The sequence below is a fragment of the Phalacrocorax aristotelis genome, chromosome 12 (genome assembly GCF_949628215.1).
Source record: "Phalacrocorax aristotelis chromosome 12, bGulAri2.1, whole genome shotgun sequence".
Taxonomy (NCBI): Eukaryota; Metazoa; Chordata; class Aves; order Suliformes; family Phalacrocoracidae; genus Phalacrocorax; species Phalacrocorax aristotelis.
This window is the reverse complement of record NC_134287.1, coordinates 12,148,094-12,171,477: the sequence shown is the minus strand read 5'-3', so window position 1 is coordinate 12,171,477 and position 23,384 is coordinate 12,148,094. Positions and strand designations below refer to the sequence as shown.

General features: G+C 42.1%; 1 protein-coding gene across 3 annotated transcripts in view; it reads right to left on the bottom strand.

Annotated features, from left to right (window-relative positions):
- Positions 1-1,190: 1,190 nt before the first annotated feature.
- Positions 1,191-23,384, bottom strand: part of RBM20 (RNA binding motif protein 20) — a 100,436-nt gene continuing 78,242 nt past the window's right edge. For 2 of the 3 annotated variants that reach the window (XM_075107687.1, XM_075107686.1), the window contains exons 3-14: positions 21,697-21,758; positions 21,449-21,540; positions 21,018-21,109; positions 16,535-16,678; positions 16,230-16,361; positions 14,325-14,404; positions 12,851-13,538; positions 10,868-10,966; positions 8,741-9,410; positions 6,260-6,379; positions 5,344-5,465; positions 1,191-1,422 (exon numbers count right to left, since the gene is read on the bottom strand). In XM_075107687.1, coding sequence (XP_074963788.1) covers positions 1,312-1,422; positions 5,344-5,465; positions 6,260-6,379; positions 8,741-9,410; positions 10,868-10,966; positions 12,851-13,538; positions 14,325-14,404; positions 16,230-16,361; positions 16,535-16,678; positions 21,018-21,109; positions 21,449-21,540; positions 21,697-21,758 — 2,412 coding nt within the window. In that variant the 3' untranslated portion in view covers positions 1,191-1,311. The remainder of the gene's footprint in view (positions 1,423-5,343; positions 5,466-6,259; positions 6,380-8,740; positions 9,411-10,867; positions 10,967-12,850; positions 13,539-14,324; positions 14,405-16,229; positions 16,362-16,534; positions 16,679-21,017; positions 21,110-21,448; positions 21,541-21,696; positions 21,759-23,384) is intronic. The other variant, XM_075107685.1, reaches the window with a different exon arrangement.

The following is a 23,384-nucleotide window of genomic DNA, read 5'->3' as shown; positions in this document are numbered from 1 at the left end:
GTCAGGCAAAGAATGGAAATACGTCTGCAAATCCCCATCTATCTAGATTGCGTGGGGCATTTTATAAAAGCAAAACTCTGGGATCAATTCTGGCAATGGTTTGCGTACGTATTCACTTTACTACACAAAGCCCTATTGAAATGAACCAGAAACTCGTACAGTGCATTTCAAAGGGACTCTGCAAAATACTAAGCAACAACTGTGCAGAAACAATAGCTCATAATAATGCCAGAGCTGCTGGTGCATCCTGTGTTCTCAATGCAGCACTCTGTGAGCCATCAGTTGTTGTACTCGCCTTAAAAAATTCAGGGAAATAAAATACAAAAACAATATTAAAAGTCTGGCATCTTTCCATGAAAACCAGGAAAATTCAGCGTTGGCAAGCTGAGGAAAAGCAAGCTTGAAAGAAAAGAAAAAGACCCCAAAAGCAAGGATCTTGAATAAAATGTCTAAAAGAGACATGGTCCAAACATCTGGCACTTTAAAAAGCCTCTCGTGAGAGTTTCAAGTCTGTAAGACTTAAAGTTGGCACCCTTCAGAATTACCAAAACGAAGAGTTTCAAATGCAGTGGTACCTGGAGAACATCCTGATCACACCATGGAAAATGCTGAGAACCAGCGCAGGTTTGCTGTCAGCACGTGCATTCGAATTGCTCTCGCTGTGCTGGGTTCAGGCTATAAGGTCCCTGGGACAGACTGGCTCCCTCTGCGTTCATACAACACAGTCAGTGTACAGTCAGCGCCTAACAACACAGATATTTTATCATTCCACCAAGCTCTAAGACACATGGAGGTGGATGCTGATGGGGTTTATCTTATGCCATCTACTGACTAGTTTTAGCACAATGGCTTTAGAAGTCCTATGCAAATCCTACTTCTCACTGGGGCAATGAGTGAAATGGCTGAAGACATTTTAAGCAACATTAAAGCCTATTTATAGTCACATCTCCTTTCCTTCCAGCGTCCACTGGAGGATGCTGAGTGCTTCAAAATACTCCGCCTGACCTGATGTGTCACATCAGAATTAAAACTTTAAGAATCCCTGAGAATTCTGATTTAATCTAGGAAACCACTCCCAGCACGCAGAGTGTGAGAAAGAATTGCTCCACTTCTTACAGATATGCCAGCATTGCTTCACCGTGGGAAACAGTTTCAGGCATTTTGGTTTTTAATGGCACTCTGGGCATAAATGCATGGAACATGCTCTTTATTTCCCCTCCTCTGTACAGTGCAAATTGACAGTTATATCATAAAAATAAAAAAAATAAAGTATCAGCATTCACTCATTATAGCTTTTCCAGTTCATCTGCATCATAGTTTTTTCTTTGCAAAGTGAGGAACAATGCCAGTGTCATCCTGAGGCAGATGGCTGCCTTCTTCATTCATTTTCAGACTCTCTTCTGCAAGCTGGGACAGATACTTCTGCAATCACATCAAAAACAAAGCATCATTACCAAAACTGAAGATATTCAGCATGGTCTGCTTTATGCCTTTTCAGAGGTCTCACACTATCCCAGCATCTCAAAAGGGAAAAAAACACATAGAAGCCCCATTTTGGTAAAAATTCAAGCCAGGTAATACAGCTGTGTCAGGCAAACTACCTGAATACATGGAGAGCCTCAGTTCAGTGATTTACTCTGTGCCACAGGGGAACTGGTGACAGAACCAGGAGGACCATGAGTCCCCATCAGTGTGTGTAACTAGACCTCACTTTGCTCCTTGCAAACTCTCTAATTCCATATGCTATAGGACAGGAACTACTCCATTGAGTGAATTGAATTATGCCTGTGTGAGACTGGTGCGTCAGAAAATAGATGCAGTTTCTGAGTCACAATTTAAAGCATATCTATTACATTTTCAGCATGTCCAGTTCAGAGATATACCTTTTGCACAAGAACATTTGTCTTAAGGGAATAATCAAACTCAGTAATAACTAACACAACTGAGCCGTCTGGCTAGAGTATCTGCATTTATTGTGTTTCTCCAAGATAAAGCCTTTCAGTGCTTTAAGTACTCAGTGTGATTTAAAAATACAGACATGGCCAGTGAGTCTTTCAGCCTTTTGGCAGTGCTCTTAGTTGGCAGAGCTGCACACAAAATAGAAGATGAAGTGGTGTGGGTCTGAAAATGGTGCTCATTTATTCAAGGGCAACAGACCTAGAAATGGATGAAAAGAAGCATCTTCAGAGGCAGCTAGACACACACACAGGGAATTCCCACATAATAATGTAGAGGTGTTCTTATTAATGACTTACTTGCAAGAACAACTGACCTGCATATTATCAGGATCATAAAACTTGCTTTTCTAGCTGATTATTCATTCTGATTTGTTTTGAAAAGACCACCTCACATCACTGCAAAATTTTATCTACTTGCAGGATTCCCCCAGAGTACAGTTTACTCTTTGGCATCCATGGGCAAGAGGTGAAATGAGAAATGGATGTATAAAACCTAAGGGCTGTGTTAGGACTGCCAGGTGTCTCACATAAATACAAGTTTTGGATGCAAGAGGTACATCTGAAAGGGGCTCGGTAACGGTAATGAAGAGGCATACCTGTGACAAAATGGCGACTGCACCCTTGTTAATATAGAGATTTGGCTGTGGAAATTACACAACTCTCAGTCTTGATCCCTGGGTACAAAATTCCATGTGGCAGAAAGCCAGAGTAAATGTTACAGTAGTATACAGAGATATAGGGTCCATAAAGGCTGGGAGAAGTGATCCATACACCATGTACTGTAATAAGTCACTAATGCTTGTCATTGGCTCAGATAACCCATGCATTTTTGTTTTTTAATGATTACCCACCAAAATAAGACTGAGGTTTATCCACCACCTTTATCTGACATTGTCAGCTATCATGAGTACCACAAACACCAGTTTTGAAGTTCACAGACCAGACATTCAGATTAATTTATAGCAAAAGGACAGTCAAGGAAAAATATTTTTTCATTTAAATACAAATTTTGATGAATACTACATAAAAGCATTGGAAAACAGAATAAAATGCTGCACTGAGTTGCCCAGGTAGCTTACACCAGATGAATCTGACAGCTTTTTGTGGTAGTGGTGGGAGGGATGGCCAAATGATGGATTTTTTGGACATGGAAAATGCAGTGGATCTGTAAATATAAATACCATCTGGGAAAATCATTCATTAAGCTGAAGAGAATGGAAAATTACAGAAAGTCTGCAAGCCTGACAAAGAAACAGTTGAATTTTTTTCAGTGGTTGCTGTTCTTCAAAGGGAACCATACTCAGCGGAAGTTGACTATTTTACTTCAAGACAAAATCATCATCATCTAAGCAAGGCTTTTGGAAGAAAAGTGGCAAACAAACTGTTTAGTTTTTTGTTCAAATCCAAACGCTGAACATATACTTTGGATGTGGCTCCAAGGAAATCACGTGAAAGACGACAAGTAGCAAATCAACTATAAAAGACTCACAGCCATGAGAGCATTTGGGACAACGTTGTTGTCATTGGACAGTGGTATTTGTCATTTAGGCAAGACAACAGAAAGATGGTCTGCAGCAGCAGTCCCGTAGCTTCACATACAGTAACTGTTAAGAGTGGATACACTCATTAAATTGCATCATCATAGGAGAAAACAGACATTTCTTGCAGAATACATAAATTATTGCATTTTTGCAACTAAAAGGGTTCTAGTAATACATAACAATTGTTTAAAATGTGCTGAGTTTCCACTTGAGTGGGTAAAAGTTGGATAAGACATTTACTTCCTCCATTTATAAGATAAGAAGTACAGCTCGACAGAACAGTCTGTTTTTATTACCATATTTGACAGATTTAATTTTAACAGCTTTTGTGGTCTTTGTTCTTTTATCTCAAGTCAGTGTTAGAAATCTACCACAGTGCTCATGGGAAGCGTCTTAACAGGGAGAAAAAGAGGGGGTTTTTCACACTGACTCAGTTTTAGTTGGACCTTTTTTCTGTTACTTTAACAAAATAACTTAGAAAATGAAAAAATCCCTCTCCTTCCCATGGGACCCAGTTGCCAAGGGCAGGAGCTGGAGTTGCAGTCTTTGCTTTAGCATGAGTTTCTTTGGGACAGACTCGCATGGAATACACAGCCTGCACTGAGTGGTGCCACCTCTGGTGACTCTCTCTGGATTTTTTTGTATGAAGCAAAAAAAGGCATGCAAACTGGGCACCTGTTTTTCAAGCTTACACTTGGAGGATCCATTATTGGCAGGCATCGCAGCTCTGCAGACACAGTGTTTGAAAGCCAGAGGCCTTTGTATGATTACAGCTACCTAACTTCAGGAAAGTCAAGAAGAGAATTCTCCCAGAGAAATTATTTGACTCTGAGTGTCACAGAAAAATCAATGCCTACTAGCCAGCTAGGGGAAGATAGCTATTACTGGAAGAGAAGCAGAGCTCTAGCATTTACTATGGGCAGAGGGAAGGAACAGAGAAAGAAGGAGCAGCTTTGCTTTGCTCTTGCATGACTTTTGCTAAGGATATACGAATGCCAACAGAAGTATCTTCTTCAGTGTACACACCCTGCACGCAGGCAGGGACTCAAGGAGATGAGAGGCAAGGCTACCTCCTCTGAGGAGTCCTCAGCATGGGGAAGTTCAAGCTCATGCTGTCAGGACTGATACTATCAACTGTGCATCTGGAAAGTGATAAAGGTAGGGTCTTTTGATTGAACTGCAAGCACCCGTGGTCTCTGTGTGCTGATATGTTTATGGTATATTCTTATGGAAACCATACAAGTAATTACATGCTTCTGCATATCCTTATAGAAATTGTTCAGTAGTGGTGTTTTGCATGGCTGAACTGCCGTGCTGTTCTGTAGCACAGGGAGGTGATTTCAGCAGGTCACAGGAAATGCCTCGGAGAGCCTGTGCGTCACAAAGTACTGAAACAGTACTGCGTGCTGAAACATGCTGCAGAAGTTCACACTAATGCAAAAATAAGTCTGGCAACATTATTAAGCAAGTGGCATGTTTAATGCTCCTGAAATTAAGAAATAAGTAAGGCTGCTGCTGGGCTCACTCCCAGTGATAGAAACGTCTGGGACCCCAAGAATTAAAGATCTGAGTTGCATTCTGTGCTAGTGAAAAGGACCAAATGTAGATGAGAAGATCAAATTACCACCTGGCCCCATTTTATTTATGATCCAGCAGTTGATTGCAAGGATCTGTGAGTGAGAAATTAGTGTGCTAACATTTGGAACTACTGGAAAGTTTTGCTTATCTAAATTTCACTTCATCTGAATTCTGTCCACAGAATAAAAACTAAGTTTTTGTAGCATCATCTATCTTATGCACAATCCACCCCATGAGCTAGTTGTTAGCTAGCTTCAAGTTTTTACCTGAAGGTTTTTGTAGTGAACAGTACTTCTGCAGTGACTTGTCTTTGCTGTCTCTTCATTTGTGTAGAAGAGTCCACACAGCTTGCAGTAAAACCCGGTTCTAGGCACCACAAACTCCACACCTATTGAGAAAGTCTGAATTACATTAAAATGTCAGTTGAAACCCTTCCCCATCACAATAAATTTACTTTCAAATAAAAAAGTTGCTGTTTAGTTAAATGACACAGATGACATTTTATGACATGAGATATGCTGACTAAATGACATAGATAATCCTGGATTCACTTCTCTGATTTCCCTGATTTTGCAATACTGAGCTGCAGTTCAAAATCCTGTGCATTGCAAATACACCTTCCACTTCTCTCTTAGATATTATACATATTTAAAAATGTACCTTCTTGTGCATAATATTGACTGAAAACTTCACTGTGTAACCTCAAGGGCTAGAACAGCAATAGTACTTACTAGCAGTAAATTAATGCTGAAGTTACACAGATTGCTCTTTAGGATGTACTTCTTCCAGGTATTTTACTCATGATCTGTGTTTACACAGTAAAACCAACACTTTTGCTTATACTGCAAGTATAATCAATACTTTTATGACAAAGACTTTTAAATTACTAAGTATTTTTTGTATATATTTCATATATAGTCCAACGGAACTTACTTCTCTTCAGTGACACTAACAGCTATCTTTTGCCATTCATCTGGAGTGAAATTAGCAATGATCTATAATCAAAAGCCCCTTTCTTTCAACAGCTACCCCTCTGTCATACACCCTGTTCCTTCACTCCCCTCACATCTGTTCTGAAAAATAAATATAGCAAGTAGCCTTAAAGTGACATCTTGTTGTAAGCTCTAGGTATTGCAGTGGGCGGCATCACAGGCCAGGGGCGGCCTGGGCATCCAAACGTACCCAGGGGAATGCTGAGTTCGGTGAAGACATCCTCTTGTTCCCAGCCTGGCGGAGAGTGCCTTCTTTTAGACTCTACCTCCGGGTATTCCAGAGATCTCATTTCCAGGTACCTAGAATTTGCTTAACAAATGAATAAATGTATTGGATGAAAACAGTTCATGAGTTTAAAGAGACATTTGTAAACTTCTTGGGATCACTTTCTGGGTGGATGTATAAATGAATTAAATCTTGAAAAAAGGCTTTTCCATCCAAATCAGAGACCTACTCAATGCAACTCCAACAGCTATACTACACTGTGCAGTCACCCCTGTTTCTCCCAGTAGACCATTTTTCTATTTCTAATTTCACTTTCAGTATGTTTTTTACTTTCATATTTTAAGCTCTAAACAGATCTATAACATTATATGTGCCATGGCTCAAGCATGGTCGACTGCAGCTCCGTAACCACGCACGGTATTGCATGACCAGTGGTGGAGCTGGGCTAACACAGGGGCTGCTGAGAAAGCGGGGCCAGCAGGACCTGCTGAGAGCGAATCCCCAGACTGCCTAAGGAGCTGCACAGGCAGAGCAAACTCTCCTCTGGTAGGACCCCTCCAGCACCATTGGCATCTTCTCCCTGGAACCACCTTCTCCCACCCTCAGCTCTCCAAGGGACAGTTTCTGCTTTATGGCTCTTGGCCCCTTGAAGGTTTTGGTTCCTGGCCAGTAGGGATGGGATGGTTGGTCCCTGCTGACCAACATTAATGGACACAGGCAGGAGATTCAAGGTGTGGAAAACAGGGGATTCATTTGCTGAGGCATATAAAGTCAGTCAAAAGAACAGATGCTCTCCCTTCCCAACGTGTGAATTGCTTTTATTTAAAAAAAGATAAATTTGTTATCAAAGAGCAACAGAATTACAAATAAACTGGTCTGATTCCTATTCTTAGTTCTTACATCAAAGAACAAGTTCCCTTACCCTGACAAAATTTCTATTGCATTGCAAATTTCACCTAGGTAAGGGATATATTTTCTCAGAAAACAAATATATTTTTCCTCAAACCAAACCCTTCCTGTCTTTCAAGTTTGTAGTTCAAAGATCTGCAATTTCTGGTTATGAGAATGAATTTTTCTTCATTGTTTTAAATACGTCTATTACATGATATAAAAGAAAATAATATAAAATCCCGACCAGTTGGCTTTCAAGTTAACTTTAAGCCCATCCCAGGTTTCCAAATCTGCAGCATTGATCCTGGAAACCCAGCAAGCTTCAGTTAGCTCTTCTTAAGACAGCTGGGGCCTTTGTGGCAACTTAAGTCCAACCTAAGTTGATTTCTGGGCTTCTGAGCTGGCAGCTGCGTTTGCAGAGAGCCGAGAGCCTTGCACTGCAGATCCCAGATACCAAATCCATGGCAGAAACCTGGGAAGCACAAGCTGCCCTGGAGTTTCCAGTTACTGGAGTAACTATGCTCTTGGGATACCCAATTCTTTTGTCAACTGGCTGTCCATGAAGTGGGCAGCCGAGGGGAGCCAACCTTGCCATCCCCAGTCCCAGGGAGTTTGCACGGCAGTGTTATCTCCAAATATGCAAAGCCTGGCAAGGTGCCTTCAGGCCAAGCAGGTAAGTATTGAAAACTGAGTGAATTTCAAATCTGTCCTGGAGGAGGAAGTTAGTTCAAAATCAGACATTCACGTTAAATGTTCCAGGATTTTCTGCTGGAAAACTCCATCACATAGACTCCAGTAGCAACAGAAAAGAGCATTCCTGCCCAAAATGCTCCATGTTGTTTTCCACTTCCCCTCATTATACACAGCCCGTTTGCTCAAGTTTCATTTGAAAGCATGATGAGGAACTGAACTCACTTTCAGACACTCAAGATCTTTTTTCCTGACAGCTAAAATATTAATAGGCAGCTATGATTACATTTATTGGCATTATCTCACAGCATGTCCTATCAGTTATATTAAAGGCAGCATGTGGTAGATAACAGGAGATGATAAGGCAAGTCCTAACAAAAGGCACGTATTTCATGAACAGGGACTGAGAAGTAACAATCTACAGATGATTTCCATGTTACTAACGCTTCAGTACAGTGTGTAAGAATACCCACCTTGTCCAGGAGCCAGCCAGACATTACAGATACTTTTCTGTTGACCTTCAGAGACTGTCACTCATTTCATTGACAATTCAAAATAAATTTAGCAGGGCACTGAAAGACTTCAGCTAAACTTATGTGAACCTTGACATGACAATTATAGCAGCTTATGCCTTTCAGAAAGCTTGCAAGCTGCTTATCATATTTCCTTTACACTATTCAGCTAAGAGCCTCTAATGGTTTAGCTTGGCAAAAGGCACTGGGGTTATTTTACTGAGCTGCTCCAAGGACAAGTCTTGATACTATTAGCAACATTTATTCTTGTTAGCAATAAATTTCAGTCTACTGTCAGAGAAAACATGCAAGGCTCTCTGTGGGCTGAAAAGAAAAAAAACCCAGTAGTTACCCTTGGCCTCTGGACACTCTTGGCTTCCGTGTCTTGTTTCTTCACTAGCATTTTTAACAAGCACTTCCATAACTTCTCTGCTCTCAGCTCCTTGTGATCCCATCTGTTGGTAATCATCTATAAATGTATCAGGGAGCTGGAGAGTCTCTTCTTTCAGATGAACAGAAGGTATATGGTGATCTTCAGGCTCTAAGCGAGTGTCAGAGCTCTTATCAATTTTTTCTTCCTTCTGCTGGGGATCAGACTCTTTAGCAGATTGGTCTTCTTGCAATTCCTCTGGCTTCTGCTCAGGGTCCAGATTTAGGCTTGATGCTTCGGTTACAGCATCATCATTATCATCATCCTCCTCATCATCCTGACAGCCACTAGAAGCTACACTGCCCTTTGCTGATCTGAAGTTTGTTTCTGAAGCTTTATGGGCAAATTTGTCTTCACTCCTGGTTAAGTGGCTGTGATCGTTTTTCAGTTCTAACATGGTCGACATACACGGACACATTTCTGAAGCAGCTTTATTTTTCTGATCAACTGGCACTATTTGTTCAAGCTCAGTTATATCTGGCTCCATAATTAAATCGTCTTCTCCCACTTCATCTACTGTCACTAATTCCTCCATGTTAGCAGGATACCAGGTCTCACCTTCTATCTCACTTTCACTCTCCCAGTCTTGGTCCTGTCACAAAGATGTAAAACATTTGAGAGATCAGTGATTATAGATCACGTCTGTAAAAAGTGGGCTTTGAACATCAGTAACCAGGAAGAACTTTCATCTGGCCATGCCTAGCCCCTCTCGTATTTTAGTTTCAAAGAATGATATGCCTTGGTGCTGTGATTTTAAATCTTATGCACAAGGACAAGCAACCTCTTTTTAATTATCACATAAACTTCACTTTGTGAGGATCCTGTAACTGCCTTGGGGATTATGGTCTCTCCAGAGACCTGCTCCTTTTCTGTAAGCAGTGGAACAAGGCACAACCTGTTACACTTTATTATGCAACTGACTCTGCTATGTGATCCCCAAGGAAATGAACCTCTTCCCTGCCTCCACATCCAGCCCAGGGTAGCAAGAAATAAGCAGCACAATGAGAATATAGTGAACCCCAGTCTAGCCACTGTGGCTTTCACTTAGCTGCACTAGGTCCTTTAAATTCCTACAGTGACTGAGGAAATGTGGCTACCTTCTGTAGTCATTTCCTTCCACCAGCAAGAGCCCTCTGCCAGGGACTGTGTTAGTAGAGCCTGGCCTAGACTTTAAGAAAAATCAGTTTTACAGTTATACTCCAAGGTACATAATCTGAAATACCTCATACATGCAGTTATAGACTTAAAGGACTCAGACACTAATACTGGACTTCAGAAATGTTAGAATTATAACATATATGTTACTTTTAAGACACACTTGCAGCTTAGATTTCAACTCCCAGACTCATCGTGTACACATAATCTATTAATAATCTGTATTCTCCTCCTGTTCAGCCATTTCCACACTTCCCCTCCTGGAATCTCAAAACAGCACGAAAACTCTGGGAGTTGACACTGTTCTTGCCAGGAGATCAGTTTTCTACAGCAACAGATATCAATAGCTTCCCTATCTGACTATCAACCCATGACCCTACAGATATGAAGCTGGAGGAATTCCAAGGACATTGCTGTCCCTGACTGCGATGCTGCAGTAGGGGCGCTGTAAAGACATTATTTAATTAAAACCAGAAACAATCGAAGAGGCTACTATCCATAGTCTATATCTAAGGCCAATGTTTTGAAAAGTTTTCATCATTAGTCCCCTCCCTCTCCACCAGCTGACCACATCTCCTGGTTTTGGCAGGGTTCACAAAGATACATGGCTTACTTGGGCATACATTACTTAGAGTTGCCAGCGCCAAGGGCTATGCATGTGAAGCAATGTACATGGGCAAAGAGCAACTAAAAAAAGAGTTCTGGAGACTTCAGGAAAAGCTATCCCCTAAAGCAGAGGTCAAGATAAGTCAAGTTAATTTAGACAGCCCCCTTTTACAACCCCTTTACACGTCTTTCCATAGGGGTTTAATATTTCAGTAGGGAGAATGTGCTACCAAACCTGGGTTTTCACTCATTTTGTCATGGAAACTGCACCAATAATGTGTCACCAACCTTCTCTTTTCTTGTGTTTTCCAGAATGTCTCCAGATTCTCTTCCTTGTTTATTAGCTGAAGGTGAGCTCTTCTCTGGAACTTGCTCCTCTTTTCCAAGCTAAAATAAATACAACATATACACATATGGTAACACACAGTGGTGCTCTATTATGTTTCTATTCTGGGTTTAGGGAAGCAAAGTCACCACAAGGTCACATTCTTTATTTCTAAAGTTTATGCAAGTCAACTGGGCTGTGGGAAAAGACCCAAGAATTGGATTCCATTAGCAAAACTGCACAAATAAGAGTTAAGAAAAAGAAATTTAAACAAAATTAGAGAGGTGTAATTTACATCATAGAATTGGCTAGAAGACAGGTGGGGGAGAATGTGAATTCATTAAAATTTCCAGCCTCCACTCCTCTGTTGTCTACCCACATCTGTTATGTTGGCTCAGACATGGTAAGGAGAGCAGCAGTGTTAAAACTCTGCAAAAGACCTCAACTGTTTTGTTTATTGATGTAGGATCAGTCAAGAATGCAGCTGCTTGCACAGTTCATGCTTTGGAAGAACAAAACCACAGTACTACCTGGCACTTGGTAAAAGAGAGGCAAAGCAAAAATGTGAGTTCAAGACATTCAAACCTATTTCCTCCTAAATTATTAGCTGTAGCCCCTGAAGAGGTGTGCCTTTAACAAAGCAACTTTAAAAAAAACTTGAAAAACATGCAGAGGAGTGTGCAACACTGGTGATTTAGGATGCTGTCTGACATTTCTCTCTGACATCTCCTTCCAAGGAACCATCCATCATAGTGAAATACCAGCCAAAGGAGAAAGATGACAAAAGGTGGTACAGACACACATATCTATGGCATGAGGTAGTGCTGCTGCCTGTTACAGAGACAATCTGAGTTACAAGATCTAGAGATTTCTACCAACCTTGCCCACATGAGAAGAACGAATGCAAGGTCAACTAAAAACAACTGAAGATGGCCCTGGCAGCACAAACACAAGCTGGAGATGGACCCCTGGTCAGCAAAGCAGCTCTGCGGCCTCCTTGCCAGTATCCCTCAGGTGGATGGTGGCAGTGTATCACCAGGGGGGACTGGGGGAGGCAAGGTGGCCACAAGCCAGTAACAAGATCCCCATAGGATGGGGATGTACTGGGCTGTACTGGAACTGAGTGAATGAGGCATCTTGATCTGTTCCCTCTCCACTTTTTTCCAGTGGAGAATCAAACCCACTGATGCTGCCGCTTTAGCAACTGGGAGTACTTCTCCAGAAATCCCATAATTTTACAGGTGAGCTGATTCAATGGTTGTGCCATGGGAAGAGATTTCTACCAGCACATTGAAGGGAGCGGTGTGAATTATCCCTGCCACTGCTGAGGGGAGGGACATATGATTAATAAAACCCAATTGCTCTGCTGAGTTGACCGAAAAGAAAACGTTCCTCATTAAAAGTTCATTCACCATTTTAGCAGTATAACAACCAGTTTGATGTATTTTTCTAGAAGTATTGTGCATCCCTGTAAAATACCACTTAATTCCCAGATAACTCATTCCACATCACAGGCAGTGGAAGGAGGTGATGGATGCAGAGAGAGCAGCTATGGGGTATTCTGCACAGACTTAGAAGAGAGAGGAGTAGGGCAATTTCCCCTGCACGTACAACCTGCACGCAAACAGCAGATTGTCACTTGGTTTTGTTGTGAGTTGTCTGTCCCCTTCCCCTCACTGCTTACCCAGAGGTTCTGTGCTTGACACAGAGGAACAATGTCCACGCACCCAACACCGCAATGATGTAATAGATCTGCATGATCTGGCAAAGACATGGACAAGATGACCTCCCAAGATCTCTTCTAGGACTATATTCCCTGATTTTATCATGGCAAAACATTGCATGTCACCAGCACCACACCCACAACAACAATCTAAAATATTTCAGAAAATACCTTACTTCAGCATTTACATTCTTCTCACATACAGTTTGAGATCTCTATTTACCTCATTCTCAGGAGGTTTGGTTTCCTTCACATCACTGCCTTCAGCAGCAGCATCTTCCTCTTGGTCTTTTTCAGCTTTCTTCACCTTATTCTTATCACTTTGTTTTTGCCTGGAGCTCTCAGATGCTTTGCTGTGCTTCTGTTCAGCCACCTCCTCCCTGGCAGCATCCTCGCTGTAAGAATGCCTGCGTTCCCTTAACTTTGCCTCTTCCTTTCTTTTAGATCTCCCAGGTAAATCCTGCAGCTGCCTCTGAAACTTGTCAGATTTTGACTTAGAGGTTTTTCGGTAATAGTCATCTTCCCTGCTCTTGTAGCCAGATAAAGGATGAAGGGAGCCAGGGGAACCAGTCCTTAAATATTTTTCTCTGTGCCCTCTGCCTCCTTCATTACGTTCATCCAAATCAAACTTGTCCAGCTGTCGGGAATAATGTTTCCTCTCGTGTACCCACGTGTCAGTCCTGTCCCTCTTCTCGTCCCCATTCTCTCGCCATTCTCTGCTGTCTCTTTCCTCTTCCCGTCGAGAATATGGGGACTGATCCCACGACTCTCTCCCATTTCCCCAGTCAGTCCTGCCGGTCCCCATTGGGCTGTGGGGTGAACTGCAGGAAGTAAAGCTGGGAGTGTGGGATCGGGGCGACAGGGAGCGGCTTATGGGGCTGCGAGAGCGGGGCCTCTCCGTGCCATACCTGCTGCAGAGGGAAAAGGCAGCTGTAACTGGCTGACCCACTGTGGTCTACCAAGTTCTGGAAACACATCGGGCCTGCCCTGGTGCCTGCGAACCTGCTTTCACAGACATGCACTGCACAGCTGCAGACACAGTAAACAGGAGAAAAGGCAGTGTCATATCCACAGAACTTAACTAAAGCCCCACAGATGTGTCAAGAATGTGTTCATTCATTCTTAAAACTGTCTCATAGGGGTTTAGCATTAAAAGCTTATAATATGTTAACACCTTCACAATGACCCTGATGTCTGTACCCTTAATACTCATCTAGGGCACCTCCGAGACAAAAGTGACAAAGGTCACCTGTTTAAGAGAGATGTTTTAGGACCATAATTCCTCTCCATTTTTGCTGTAAGGTCCAGAAGTCAGGCAGATCAGAAATACAGCCAAATACATTTTAATCTGAACCGTCTCCTTCCCACTAGGTCTCGCAGCACCCCCAGCCTTTACACTTTTCACTCAAGAAGGGGGAGAGGGCAACAGCTTCATTTGTGTGTTCTTCACATGCCAGGTGTATTTTGTGAGTCATCATCATCGGTGGGAAAGTGTTCCATTTACTTTTATAACATGCACAGTCATTATATAGGCCCTGTACCTACTATTGTAGCCACTTATATTTTTACAGTGATTTGAAGTGAAATCCAAACTGAAAGCAAATGAGATAAGAGAGAAGCACACAGATAATGCTTTTTCCACCTGCAAGTTTACAGACTTATCCAGGTCCCAATTCCAAACTATGGAGAAACTTTACCTGTCCACTTCACGCAGCAGGTCCCTCTCCCTCTGCGAGTGGATGTCCTGGATGATAGCAGCCACATTCTTACCTGGTTTCTAAATAAGACAAAGACACCATTTAGCACACTGCACTACTCTCCAGGCTAATATAGGTGATTTGTCCTTCAAGAAGCAGCATGTACGTATCATTCAGTTATACTACTACTGAGAAATATTTGGTTTCAGTGTTGTGGTTACAGTCTTTTCTGCAGGTGGTATCTTAATAAAACAATCAAAGCAGTAAAATGATGCAAATGGAAAATTTGCTCTGTTATGCTGTAGCACTGTCTCCTCAATTTGGCCGCTGTGACAGGCTTTCCAAACTAGCTTGTCCTTCCCTCTCACACATTCACTACAGAGTATTTTCTAGGAATTGGATGCAAGAGGAAACAAACCAGACAGCTTCTCTAATATCTGAATTAAGTATGTATAGCAGCCTATCTCCGACCCTCTAGGAATGAACTGCCTTCTCATCTCAGTGTTTAATTAATTCTGGAGTATAGCTCTAAAAGACAATGTTTAGACGCAAGACTTCAGAAAAGCTAAGTGCAAGAAAGATGCATACAGGAAGTGTTGATTACTTGAGATTCAAGATCATTTACGAAAGATGCACTACTCCAGGCTGGAGTGCATGCACTTGGTTAAACACTTGGAGCAAGCACAGCTGAGCAACATAACCATGCAGGAACTCAGAGCAGTTTGTAGTGGTAAACAGGCCATGCGTATTCTCCCTTCCATGTTGCACTTTTGTTCGTTTGTTTGTTTTTACCAGAGAGAAAGGGCTTTTGCACGTGCAGAGAAAAATAATTCCATGACCTAAAAAATTTCCATTGGAAAAGCTGAAAATCTTCCTGAAATCTAGGCAAACTCCCACGCTCCACTGGGTAATTCCTGTTCCACCTCTAGGTTAAGATGCACTGTTTCTGCCACCTTACCTCTGAACCCTTCACTGCACCACACTGCAAAAGACCACCCGGGTTTACTGACTTCTGGCAACTCCTTTAAGTTTCCTTAAACTTATAGAGATACAGGAGAGAAAGAGACTTTTCCAAAGGTCAAACCAAACCATCTGAGTTAATTGTTTTTCCTCAAGGCTCATAAAAGGCTCCTTAACCTCTTAACTTGGAACATTACAGAGTTATTTTCTAAAATAACTTTGTGCTGTGTTAGATAATATAATATCAAGCTTTTTCAGCTCTGCATTGCCAGTTCCAGTCCAAGTCTCCATGAAAAAAAATACTCTCTTAACATTACACATGGCAGTAAATAAGCTTCCACAAATATGCTCACAAGAGCACTGATTTTTGGATATTGCTCAGCTGTCCACATGAGAAGTGTCACGCACTCTACAGAAAGTCCAAAGACTATTTTTCTGTTCTGATCCTACGTAAAAACAAAAACAAAACAAAAAATCTTGCTTTTTAATTTAGGTCATTCACAAGAAAGAAAGAAAAAGAAATCAGTGTGATGTTTCGCCATGCATTCACTGCATGGTATAGAGACTGTGTTATGGCTAAAGCATGCAAGTGTTGAAAAGCGCTGCTTCAGGCTTAATGCCTGACTAAAAGGATAGGACCACCTTATTTTTGCTATGTGTCAATGTGGGGAGTCCACTCATAGAAGGAAGCTCAGAAGGGATTTTTGAAATAATGGTATGAGAGGACCAGAGGAAAATGGGATCTTTTCTAAGAGTTAACATTTAGAACAAAAGCAAGCAGCTAAGTATAAAAGATCATTAACATACGTTCATTAATTTATCTTTCTCCATTTCTTTTTCCATAATATTAAAGCATTAATTAGAAATCAGTAATCAGCAAAGATTTTTAGATGTATTCTCCAGGACGTGCCATGGAAACTCAGGAAATCTGGTCAGGAATCTTACCTTCAGCTGCAATTCCTTGTACCTTTTAGACATCCTAATAAGTAACTTGTCATCATTTATCATAGCAGGTTTTTCTTTGTAGTACTGCACCATGGCTTGTGCTGCTTCACTGTAAGCCATTTCCAGAAAGGCCTAGCACAAACAGGGAGAGCTTTAAAATCTACTACATAATTAGAAATACAAACTATAAGATAAAAAAGGCAGCATGATAATTTTTGTTTGGATTCTTCTCATGCAAAATGCCTTGATAGTACTGAACTCAGTACCTTTCCAGCCCTGGAGCTGAAACCCCAAATGTACAGTACCTGATTAGTGGATTTCATGAGGATATAGTTGGTGACCTTCCCAAAAGGGAGGCCCAGGTTAATGACATCATTCTCTGTGCAGCTTCCCTCGGGGAGGTTGCAGATGTGAACAACTCGACCCAGTGTAGATTTCCTCTGGGGAAACTGGGGAAGAAAAAAAACTCAAAACAATGTTTTTATCTTAGATATTCCATCCACTAGGTATGACCTTAAATTTCTGCAAAAAATGAAATCTTTTGTTTTGCACACCTGTTATTAAGGACAAATATTCTCCTTTAAAACCTTGTACTTTAACATCCTGGCTTAGAAATGCAAATGGGAAGGGAAATGTTTAACTGCAGTGCAGCTTGCAATGGAGTCTCCATCCCTGGACATTACAAAGTCCAGAGAAGATTTCTCGAAGATATGCTCTTGTTTAAATAGGATTAACGATATTGCTGCAAAAGGTAACTTGCCACCTCAAACCTATGGACTCCAGGGCTTCAGCTCCCTGGTGCGTCACAGCAGAGGGCTGGACTACCACAGGCACAGGCCACTGCACTGTACTCAGCATCAGCAAGAGTTTGGAGGCCTCTTGGTTTTAGAGACGGAGGGTGCCCCTGCCTTGGGGACGTCTCAGCCCTTCCTGATGAGCTCCCTGTGGGGCCAGTACCCATCTGGTATGTCAGCACAACCCCTACAGCTCCTCTGCCAAGTCAGACAGCTTTCCTCACCCCACCTGCATCTGTCTGTCCCACTGAGAGCTCTGTGCCTTCCCTGCACATGAAGGCACTATGCACTATTGCTGAGTAAAAGGCCCTTCACAGATAATTCGCAAGCAATGCATAAAAAGTTAGTATTTTCAGGTATTCCATAAACACCGATTTATGTGGTGCTGGTGGTGCCTGGAAATCGAAACAGATGCTCACTGCAGTCCCTGATGGATTTATGGATGTTAGAAAACAGTACAGGTGACTACAGAGGTGTTCAGAATAGCAGGGACTGAATTTAAATCTTCCTTCTACGCTGGTGGAACAGACTGGGCCAGGGGTATAAGTGACCCCATTTAACTTGTGAGAGGACATACAGCTGTACCTCAGGTTGGAAAACCTACTACTTTCCCCTCTCATTGCAACACCATATAGTAGGAAGTACTCTTCCCCAGGGGGCACAGCGACCACTGGACATGCAGAGAAGAGGAGCTCCTGAATTGGGCTGGCAGAGGCACATGGCTGCCGGTGCGGGAATCACTTCCCAAGGGTGGAAGTCTATTTTGGAGTGCTGGGGCAGTTCCCAAAGAGCTGCCTGTCTCCCTGACATGGAAAGCAGGCTCTACACTCCTTCTGCAAAGAGGCATCAGGGTATACTCTGAGAGGAACATAATTTACCCCAGCTAATGACATGCAAAACATCACTCACACAGGATTAAGTCTTCCCAGACTACTTCCCTATTTATGACCTCTACTGTTAGGATTTTACTGAAGAAGTAACTCTACCTTCAGTTAAAATTGTGCCGTTCAAGAGAAGATGCAAATCATTTAATCTTGTGGGATCAAGTTCACCAGAGCCATCACAAATGTTTGGCTTGTCAGCAAGTTCACAAGTTACAGAGCTAATGTTATCTTATTTACACCTTCACCCCATTACCTCCACCCTGGGCTTCACCAGTTAAACATCTGTGTATTTTTGCTGCAGCAAGACCCTGTATTATATAGTGGTCTGCTATTTAGCTTGCATCTTACAGAGCCTGCCCAAGAGCATAACATAAGTCAAAGCAATGCCAAAGTACAGAAGTAATGTATTTTCTCTAGCAGAAAAATAACAAAGACCTGATTCTGAAGAAGATGAAGCAACTCAGCTCCACCTGAATAGAAAAGGAAGTGATGGCTGCGTGCATCTGGCAAGGCAGTGCGTAGCGCACAACAGAAGAATACAACTACAGCTAGCAGAGGAAAAGGCAGCTTTCCTGACAGCAAATGCAGTCCCAGTGTAGGAACACCCCAAGTCACCTGGTACTTTCTGTTTGGTTTGTTAGATCTGTTAAGAGATGGTATGCTAACAGTCAATGGGACTGGAAAGACTTAGCTGTTCCCTACATAGGCTCCAGAGCCTGTGTTCAGACGCGCGCTCAGCAGTAGATTAAATCTAACGACTGTAAGATGTTGCCACCTCCCCACAACGGGCAATGGCTTAAATTAAAATGCTATGCCATATATCTGCTGTAATTCATGATTAAAAAGTGGTCACATACTCATACCAGAAGTTGATGGGCTGTACCAAGCAATAATCCTGTCAGCTGACTGAAGTTAAATTGGATCCGTTAATTAAACAGAGCTGTAAATCACATCCAGAAAAGGAATATACACCTCCCATATCCACAGTCAGGAAGACAGAGGAGCTGTTGTGCGTCAAGTGTTGAATGTAATTTTCAGTAAGGCTCTAAGTTAACTTTCTTTGCAACCAAAGTCTACAGGGGTTTACCAATGCAGATGTACAACTACTACAAAAATAATTTGATGCATGGCACTGAAATGCACCTTATACCGTTTGCCATATTATTTCAGAAATCCAATTTGGTTATTTTTTATTATGACTTCTTTTTTTTCCATTTTTTTGTTTCTTGCCTTTCAAATTATTTATCCCTTTCTTGAGCTTGACATGAATCTTTTCTAAAGATAATAAGCAACTGGCAGTCCCACCCCTCCAGTGCTAATGGCTCTCCATGCCCGAGTGAAGACTTGTAGCACTGTGTCTTTTGAAGAGGGATTGAGTTATTTGCAGATGGATAGCACAGAGCAAGCTCTTCCAGAAATATGAACACTTTGTTTATGACTACATGCAAGGTCAAGTATAATCTCCCACTGCTCAATTAAATGGCAGCAGTTTAGCTGAAAGTGAATACTACTGCGCAAAGGTGTAATAAATTATATGCCACCTGGGCTGTGGGGCGAATGACAGCTGGCAAACTCAATCTTAACACCTCTAACAGTGCTCCCTGTCAGAGCTCCCTGTCCACCTGGTAAAATTCCGAAGAAAGAGGATTTACAGTGTCCAGGAAAATCAAAGTTATTGTTTCTTTTATTTCTCATAGTACTGCAAGTCATTCAGAAGGAGGACTTCTGCAGGCAGCTTAAATGATAAATAGTGACAGATTCTAAGGAGAAATGATACTGGCATTAGCAGTAATTTCATTTGTTGCGAGGTTGACAGACATGATGAAAAGGAACATTCCTCTGCACCCGCTGCTACTCCACCTCTGACCTTGGAGGCAGCAGTCATGAGCAACTCTGCTCTTTGCTCCCGCGCACACACAGTGTCTGTGACAGGCAGAAGCTAAAACCCCTTCAAATAACGTCTGTCACAGCAAAACCACACAGTAGAAAATTGGTTGGATTAAACATATCTAGGTAATGTTTCTGTAAGTAATGCCTGATCCGAACTGGAGTGGCACAGGGACCCAGCGCAGCATGGCTTTCCAGAGTGGCTGAGACCGCATCAGGATATACACAGAAAAGCTAACAAGGTGAAGACCTGAACCCCTGGATTACTGCTGCTATTCCATTAATGCCCTACCACGAATCCTTGATGCCTCCAGCTTTAATTGTAGCTTTCTGATATATGTTGAGCTACATTTTAACCCTAACAACTTTGTGTTTCCATTATTAATATGATTTGCTTTTATTTGCCTTTTTTGTTAGTTTTTATTTGTTTCTTTCCTTTTAAAATCTTTCTGCTTTGTCAGTGTAGGAACCTCTATTAATATTATATTTTTCTTTTCCTGGGATTTTTTGATTATTGGGCTAGGCATTCAAGCGCGCATTAGAGCAACCTAACTGGGGACCTGTGTTGAATGCTGTGGGTGCTAACAAACCTAAACCACAGAAGGCTGTGCACCAAAGCAAACTCCCTGAAAGGTTGCCAGTGGCAGCAGATGATATAAATGGTAGACTAAAATAAGCTAAGAAAAAGCTAGTCCAGTATAATGAATTAACTGGGGACCCCCAGAGGAGTAGTGGCTAGTGCAGCTGCAGCCACTCTTTGCCACTGTTGCTACCTGGGGGAAAGACCTCAGCATGGAAAAGGCAGAGAGCAATTGCAACAAATAATAACTGGAGGGATGGCAGGCTGCTTGCTGGGATTGATACCCTGAGTAAGTAAAAACCAATCCAAAGCTTCATTCCAAGATGAAACTGACCTTCCTGGGTCAAAAAGACTCAGAAAATGGGGGAAAAAAGTCAATGGGATACACACAAAACCATTTACCCCCCTCCCCAAATCTCTCCAACAAGCAAACAACTTTTAGCACTGGAAAAATAACTACAATCAGGTTCTGATTTGGCCAAAATCAAAAGCATAAAAGAGCTGCAGGGAAGCTGAAATAACAGACTGAATATTCAGATTATTGTCTAAAAGGAAGCCTTCACGGTTTTAATTCCAGTAGGTAGAAGTGGCTTCTACAAGAATCTCGACATGGACATCAATTTGCTTAGGTACTCACTCTTACCCCTGATGGAGGAGAAGAAAAGGCAGGACCTGGCTGGCCAAAGGATCTTGCTGATGTAGTGATAAAAGATGAGCCGACATTTGGTGGATAATCTAAATAATGGATTACACACATTTCATGAAAATCTTGAGTCATATTAATTGCATTAATGTGCTCAGTAAGCAATGCCCCTTTTACATAATAATTAATTTCATAGTCTCTACACCAAATTATACACTGTTTCATTGTACTGTGAAAACCAGTCATTGTCTGAAAGAAAAATAAATTCATACTTTGAAAGGCACAATATTGGCTTTTAGCCTTTCTACGCACAACCTCTAAGAAGTTTTCCTTGGCAACTTGTATAATTTAAAATGTCCCTTTTTCCCCAGAAACTGACTCACTTTCAAGCAAAAAAATGTGTTTTAACTATTGCACATACAACCATTCACCTTCAATACTAGATGGATTGAAAACTGCTGCATTATTTGGTGATAAATGCAATGTTCCATCTGCTGAGCTTAACACACACCGGATACCAGTGCTGGAAAAGAAAGAAAAGAACTTTAGAAGCATGCATTACATGCCATAAATATTAAAGCATAATTATTAGACAGTAAATTCCCGGTGTAAAGCCACTGAAGTAAGGGATGCTCTGTTAGAAATGCAGTTGGAAGACTGTCTCTAAAATAATACTTACTTATCTGCAAAAGCCATACATTTTTGGATGTGAAGACTTCCCTTAATGTGCTGATCCCAGTCCTACATTGAAACAAAGACATGATGAGCACAGGAAAAATCCTGAGACAAATTTACAAGAGATAGCTTCTCCATTCAGTTTACCTTATTCTAAAAACAATACTGAGATGCTGAAGATCAAACCGTGTGACGCTAAGGCCAAGTGCACCTTCATCCAATGCATTTTCTGATTGGTTAATTGTAGGTTAAATTACCATTTACTTTACAAAAGGAGAGCTTCCCTGTATTAGTTTTTAAATCCAGTATATTTCTATTAACTCAGTACCTTCACTCTGGCTGAAGAGCTCATCCTGCAAGGGGCTGAGCACCCTCAGCTCCTGCACTGTCTATAACAAAGGTGCTCAGCACACAGGGCAGCCAGGACAGCACTTATTCAATTCAAGAGACTTGCAAAATTGGCCAAAGTACATTTAGCTATTTACACCTCTGTGATTCAAATGAGGCAGTGTATTAAACACCAACAAACAGATCAACCAAAACTCACCATAATGACATTTTCCCTGCACTTTTAAAATGTATAATGAAAAAAAGAAATGCTTAGCATGCCCTAGATGGGGGCTACTTCAGTCCTGTAGCTGCAGTAACCACAGCAAACCCTTTTGCCAGCAGCTGCTCAAAGAGTAAAAAGGAGACATGAAAGAGTAAATCTATTCAAATATCTCAAAATCCCAGGGTGCGTAAGTATCAGGTACTATTTCATTTGCTGGCCATCTTCCTTCCTATATATATGCTGGTGTAACGTTTTTGTCAGGCCACCATCAGTGTGAAAACAGATGCCTCTGCGGTTAGGTGCCAGTCCTGTGATGCGATGGAAAAGGCTCTAAGGACTTGTTGAGCGGGACTCACCAGGAGGCCAGAACAATGCCAGCCAGCGCCCACGTACAGCTGTGGGGCTCAGAGGCTTCTCCAGACTGACCTATATAATGTGGCCTAGCACACAGGCTCTCTGGGCAACCGGGAAGCTTCTTCTTACGGGCGAGGTTGAATTTGAAGCTCCCTTGGCAATATGAGCAGAGAAGTGGGAGCATGGTCTGCATCACACATGCTGAGCAGCTTCTTGCTTCCAGGCAAAAGTCGCTGGAGACCCTGAGTCCTAAATTTTCCTTAGAGCTACTAGAAGGAGGGAGAGATCCCAACAGAAGAATTATTAAAACAATTTTATCAAAATGTGCTGTTCAGTTTAAGCAAGCTGCTTCCACAAGGCTGTTAGGGGGAAGCCTTTGGGATCAAAAACACAAAGAGAAAGGGAGAGGCAGAAGAAACTGCAGATGTGCAATTACAATGCCAGCTTGAGAAGCAGGGGATCGGCTTCAAGCTCCTCCTCCCTCGCTTTGGGCCCATGAGATCAGCCGTGACCCCAGCACAGACCTCACGTTTCTCACACCAGTGCCGCAATCTCACCGCCTTTCACAGCGAGATGTGAAACAAAACCAGGTCTCAAAACCTCAGTAATTGCCGTGAAACAGATGTACAACACCCTAAGTGAAACTATGGCCCTTTGTTTCCGCTCCTCCCAGGGTGCCCCCACAGCATTGGACACTGCTGGCAAGGGGTGGCAGGAGCCGGCGGCCAGATCAGTCACCAGACAGCCCGTTCAACGGTCCGACCCGTGCCCTGGGGGCACCTTAA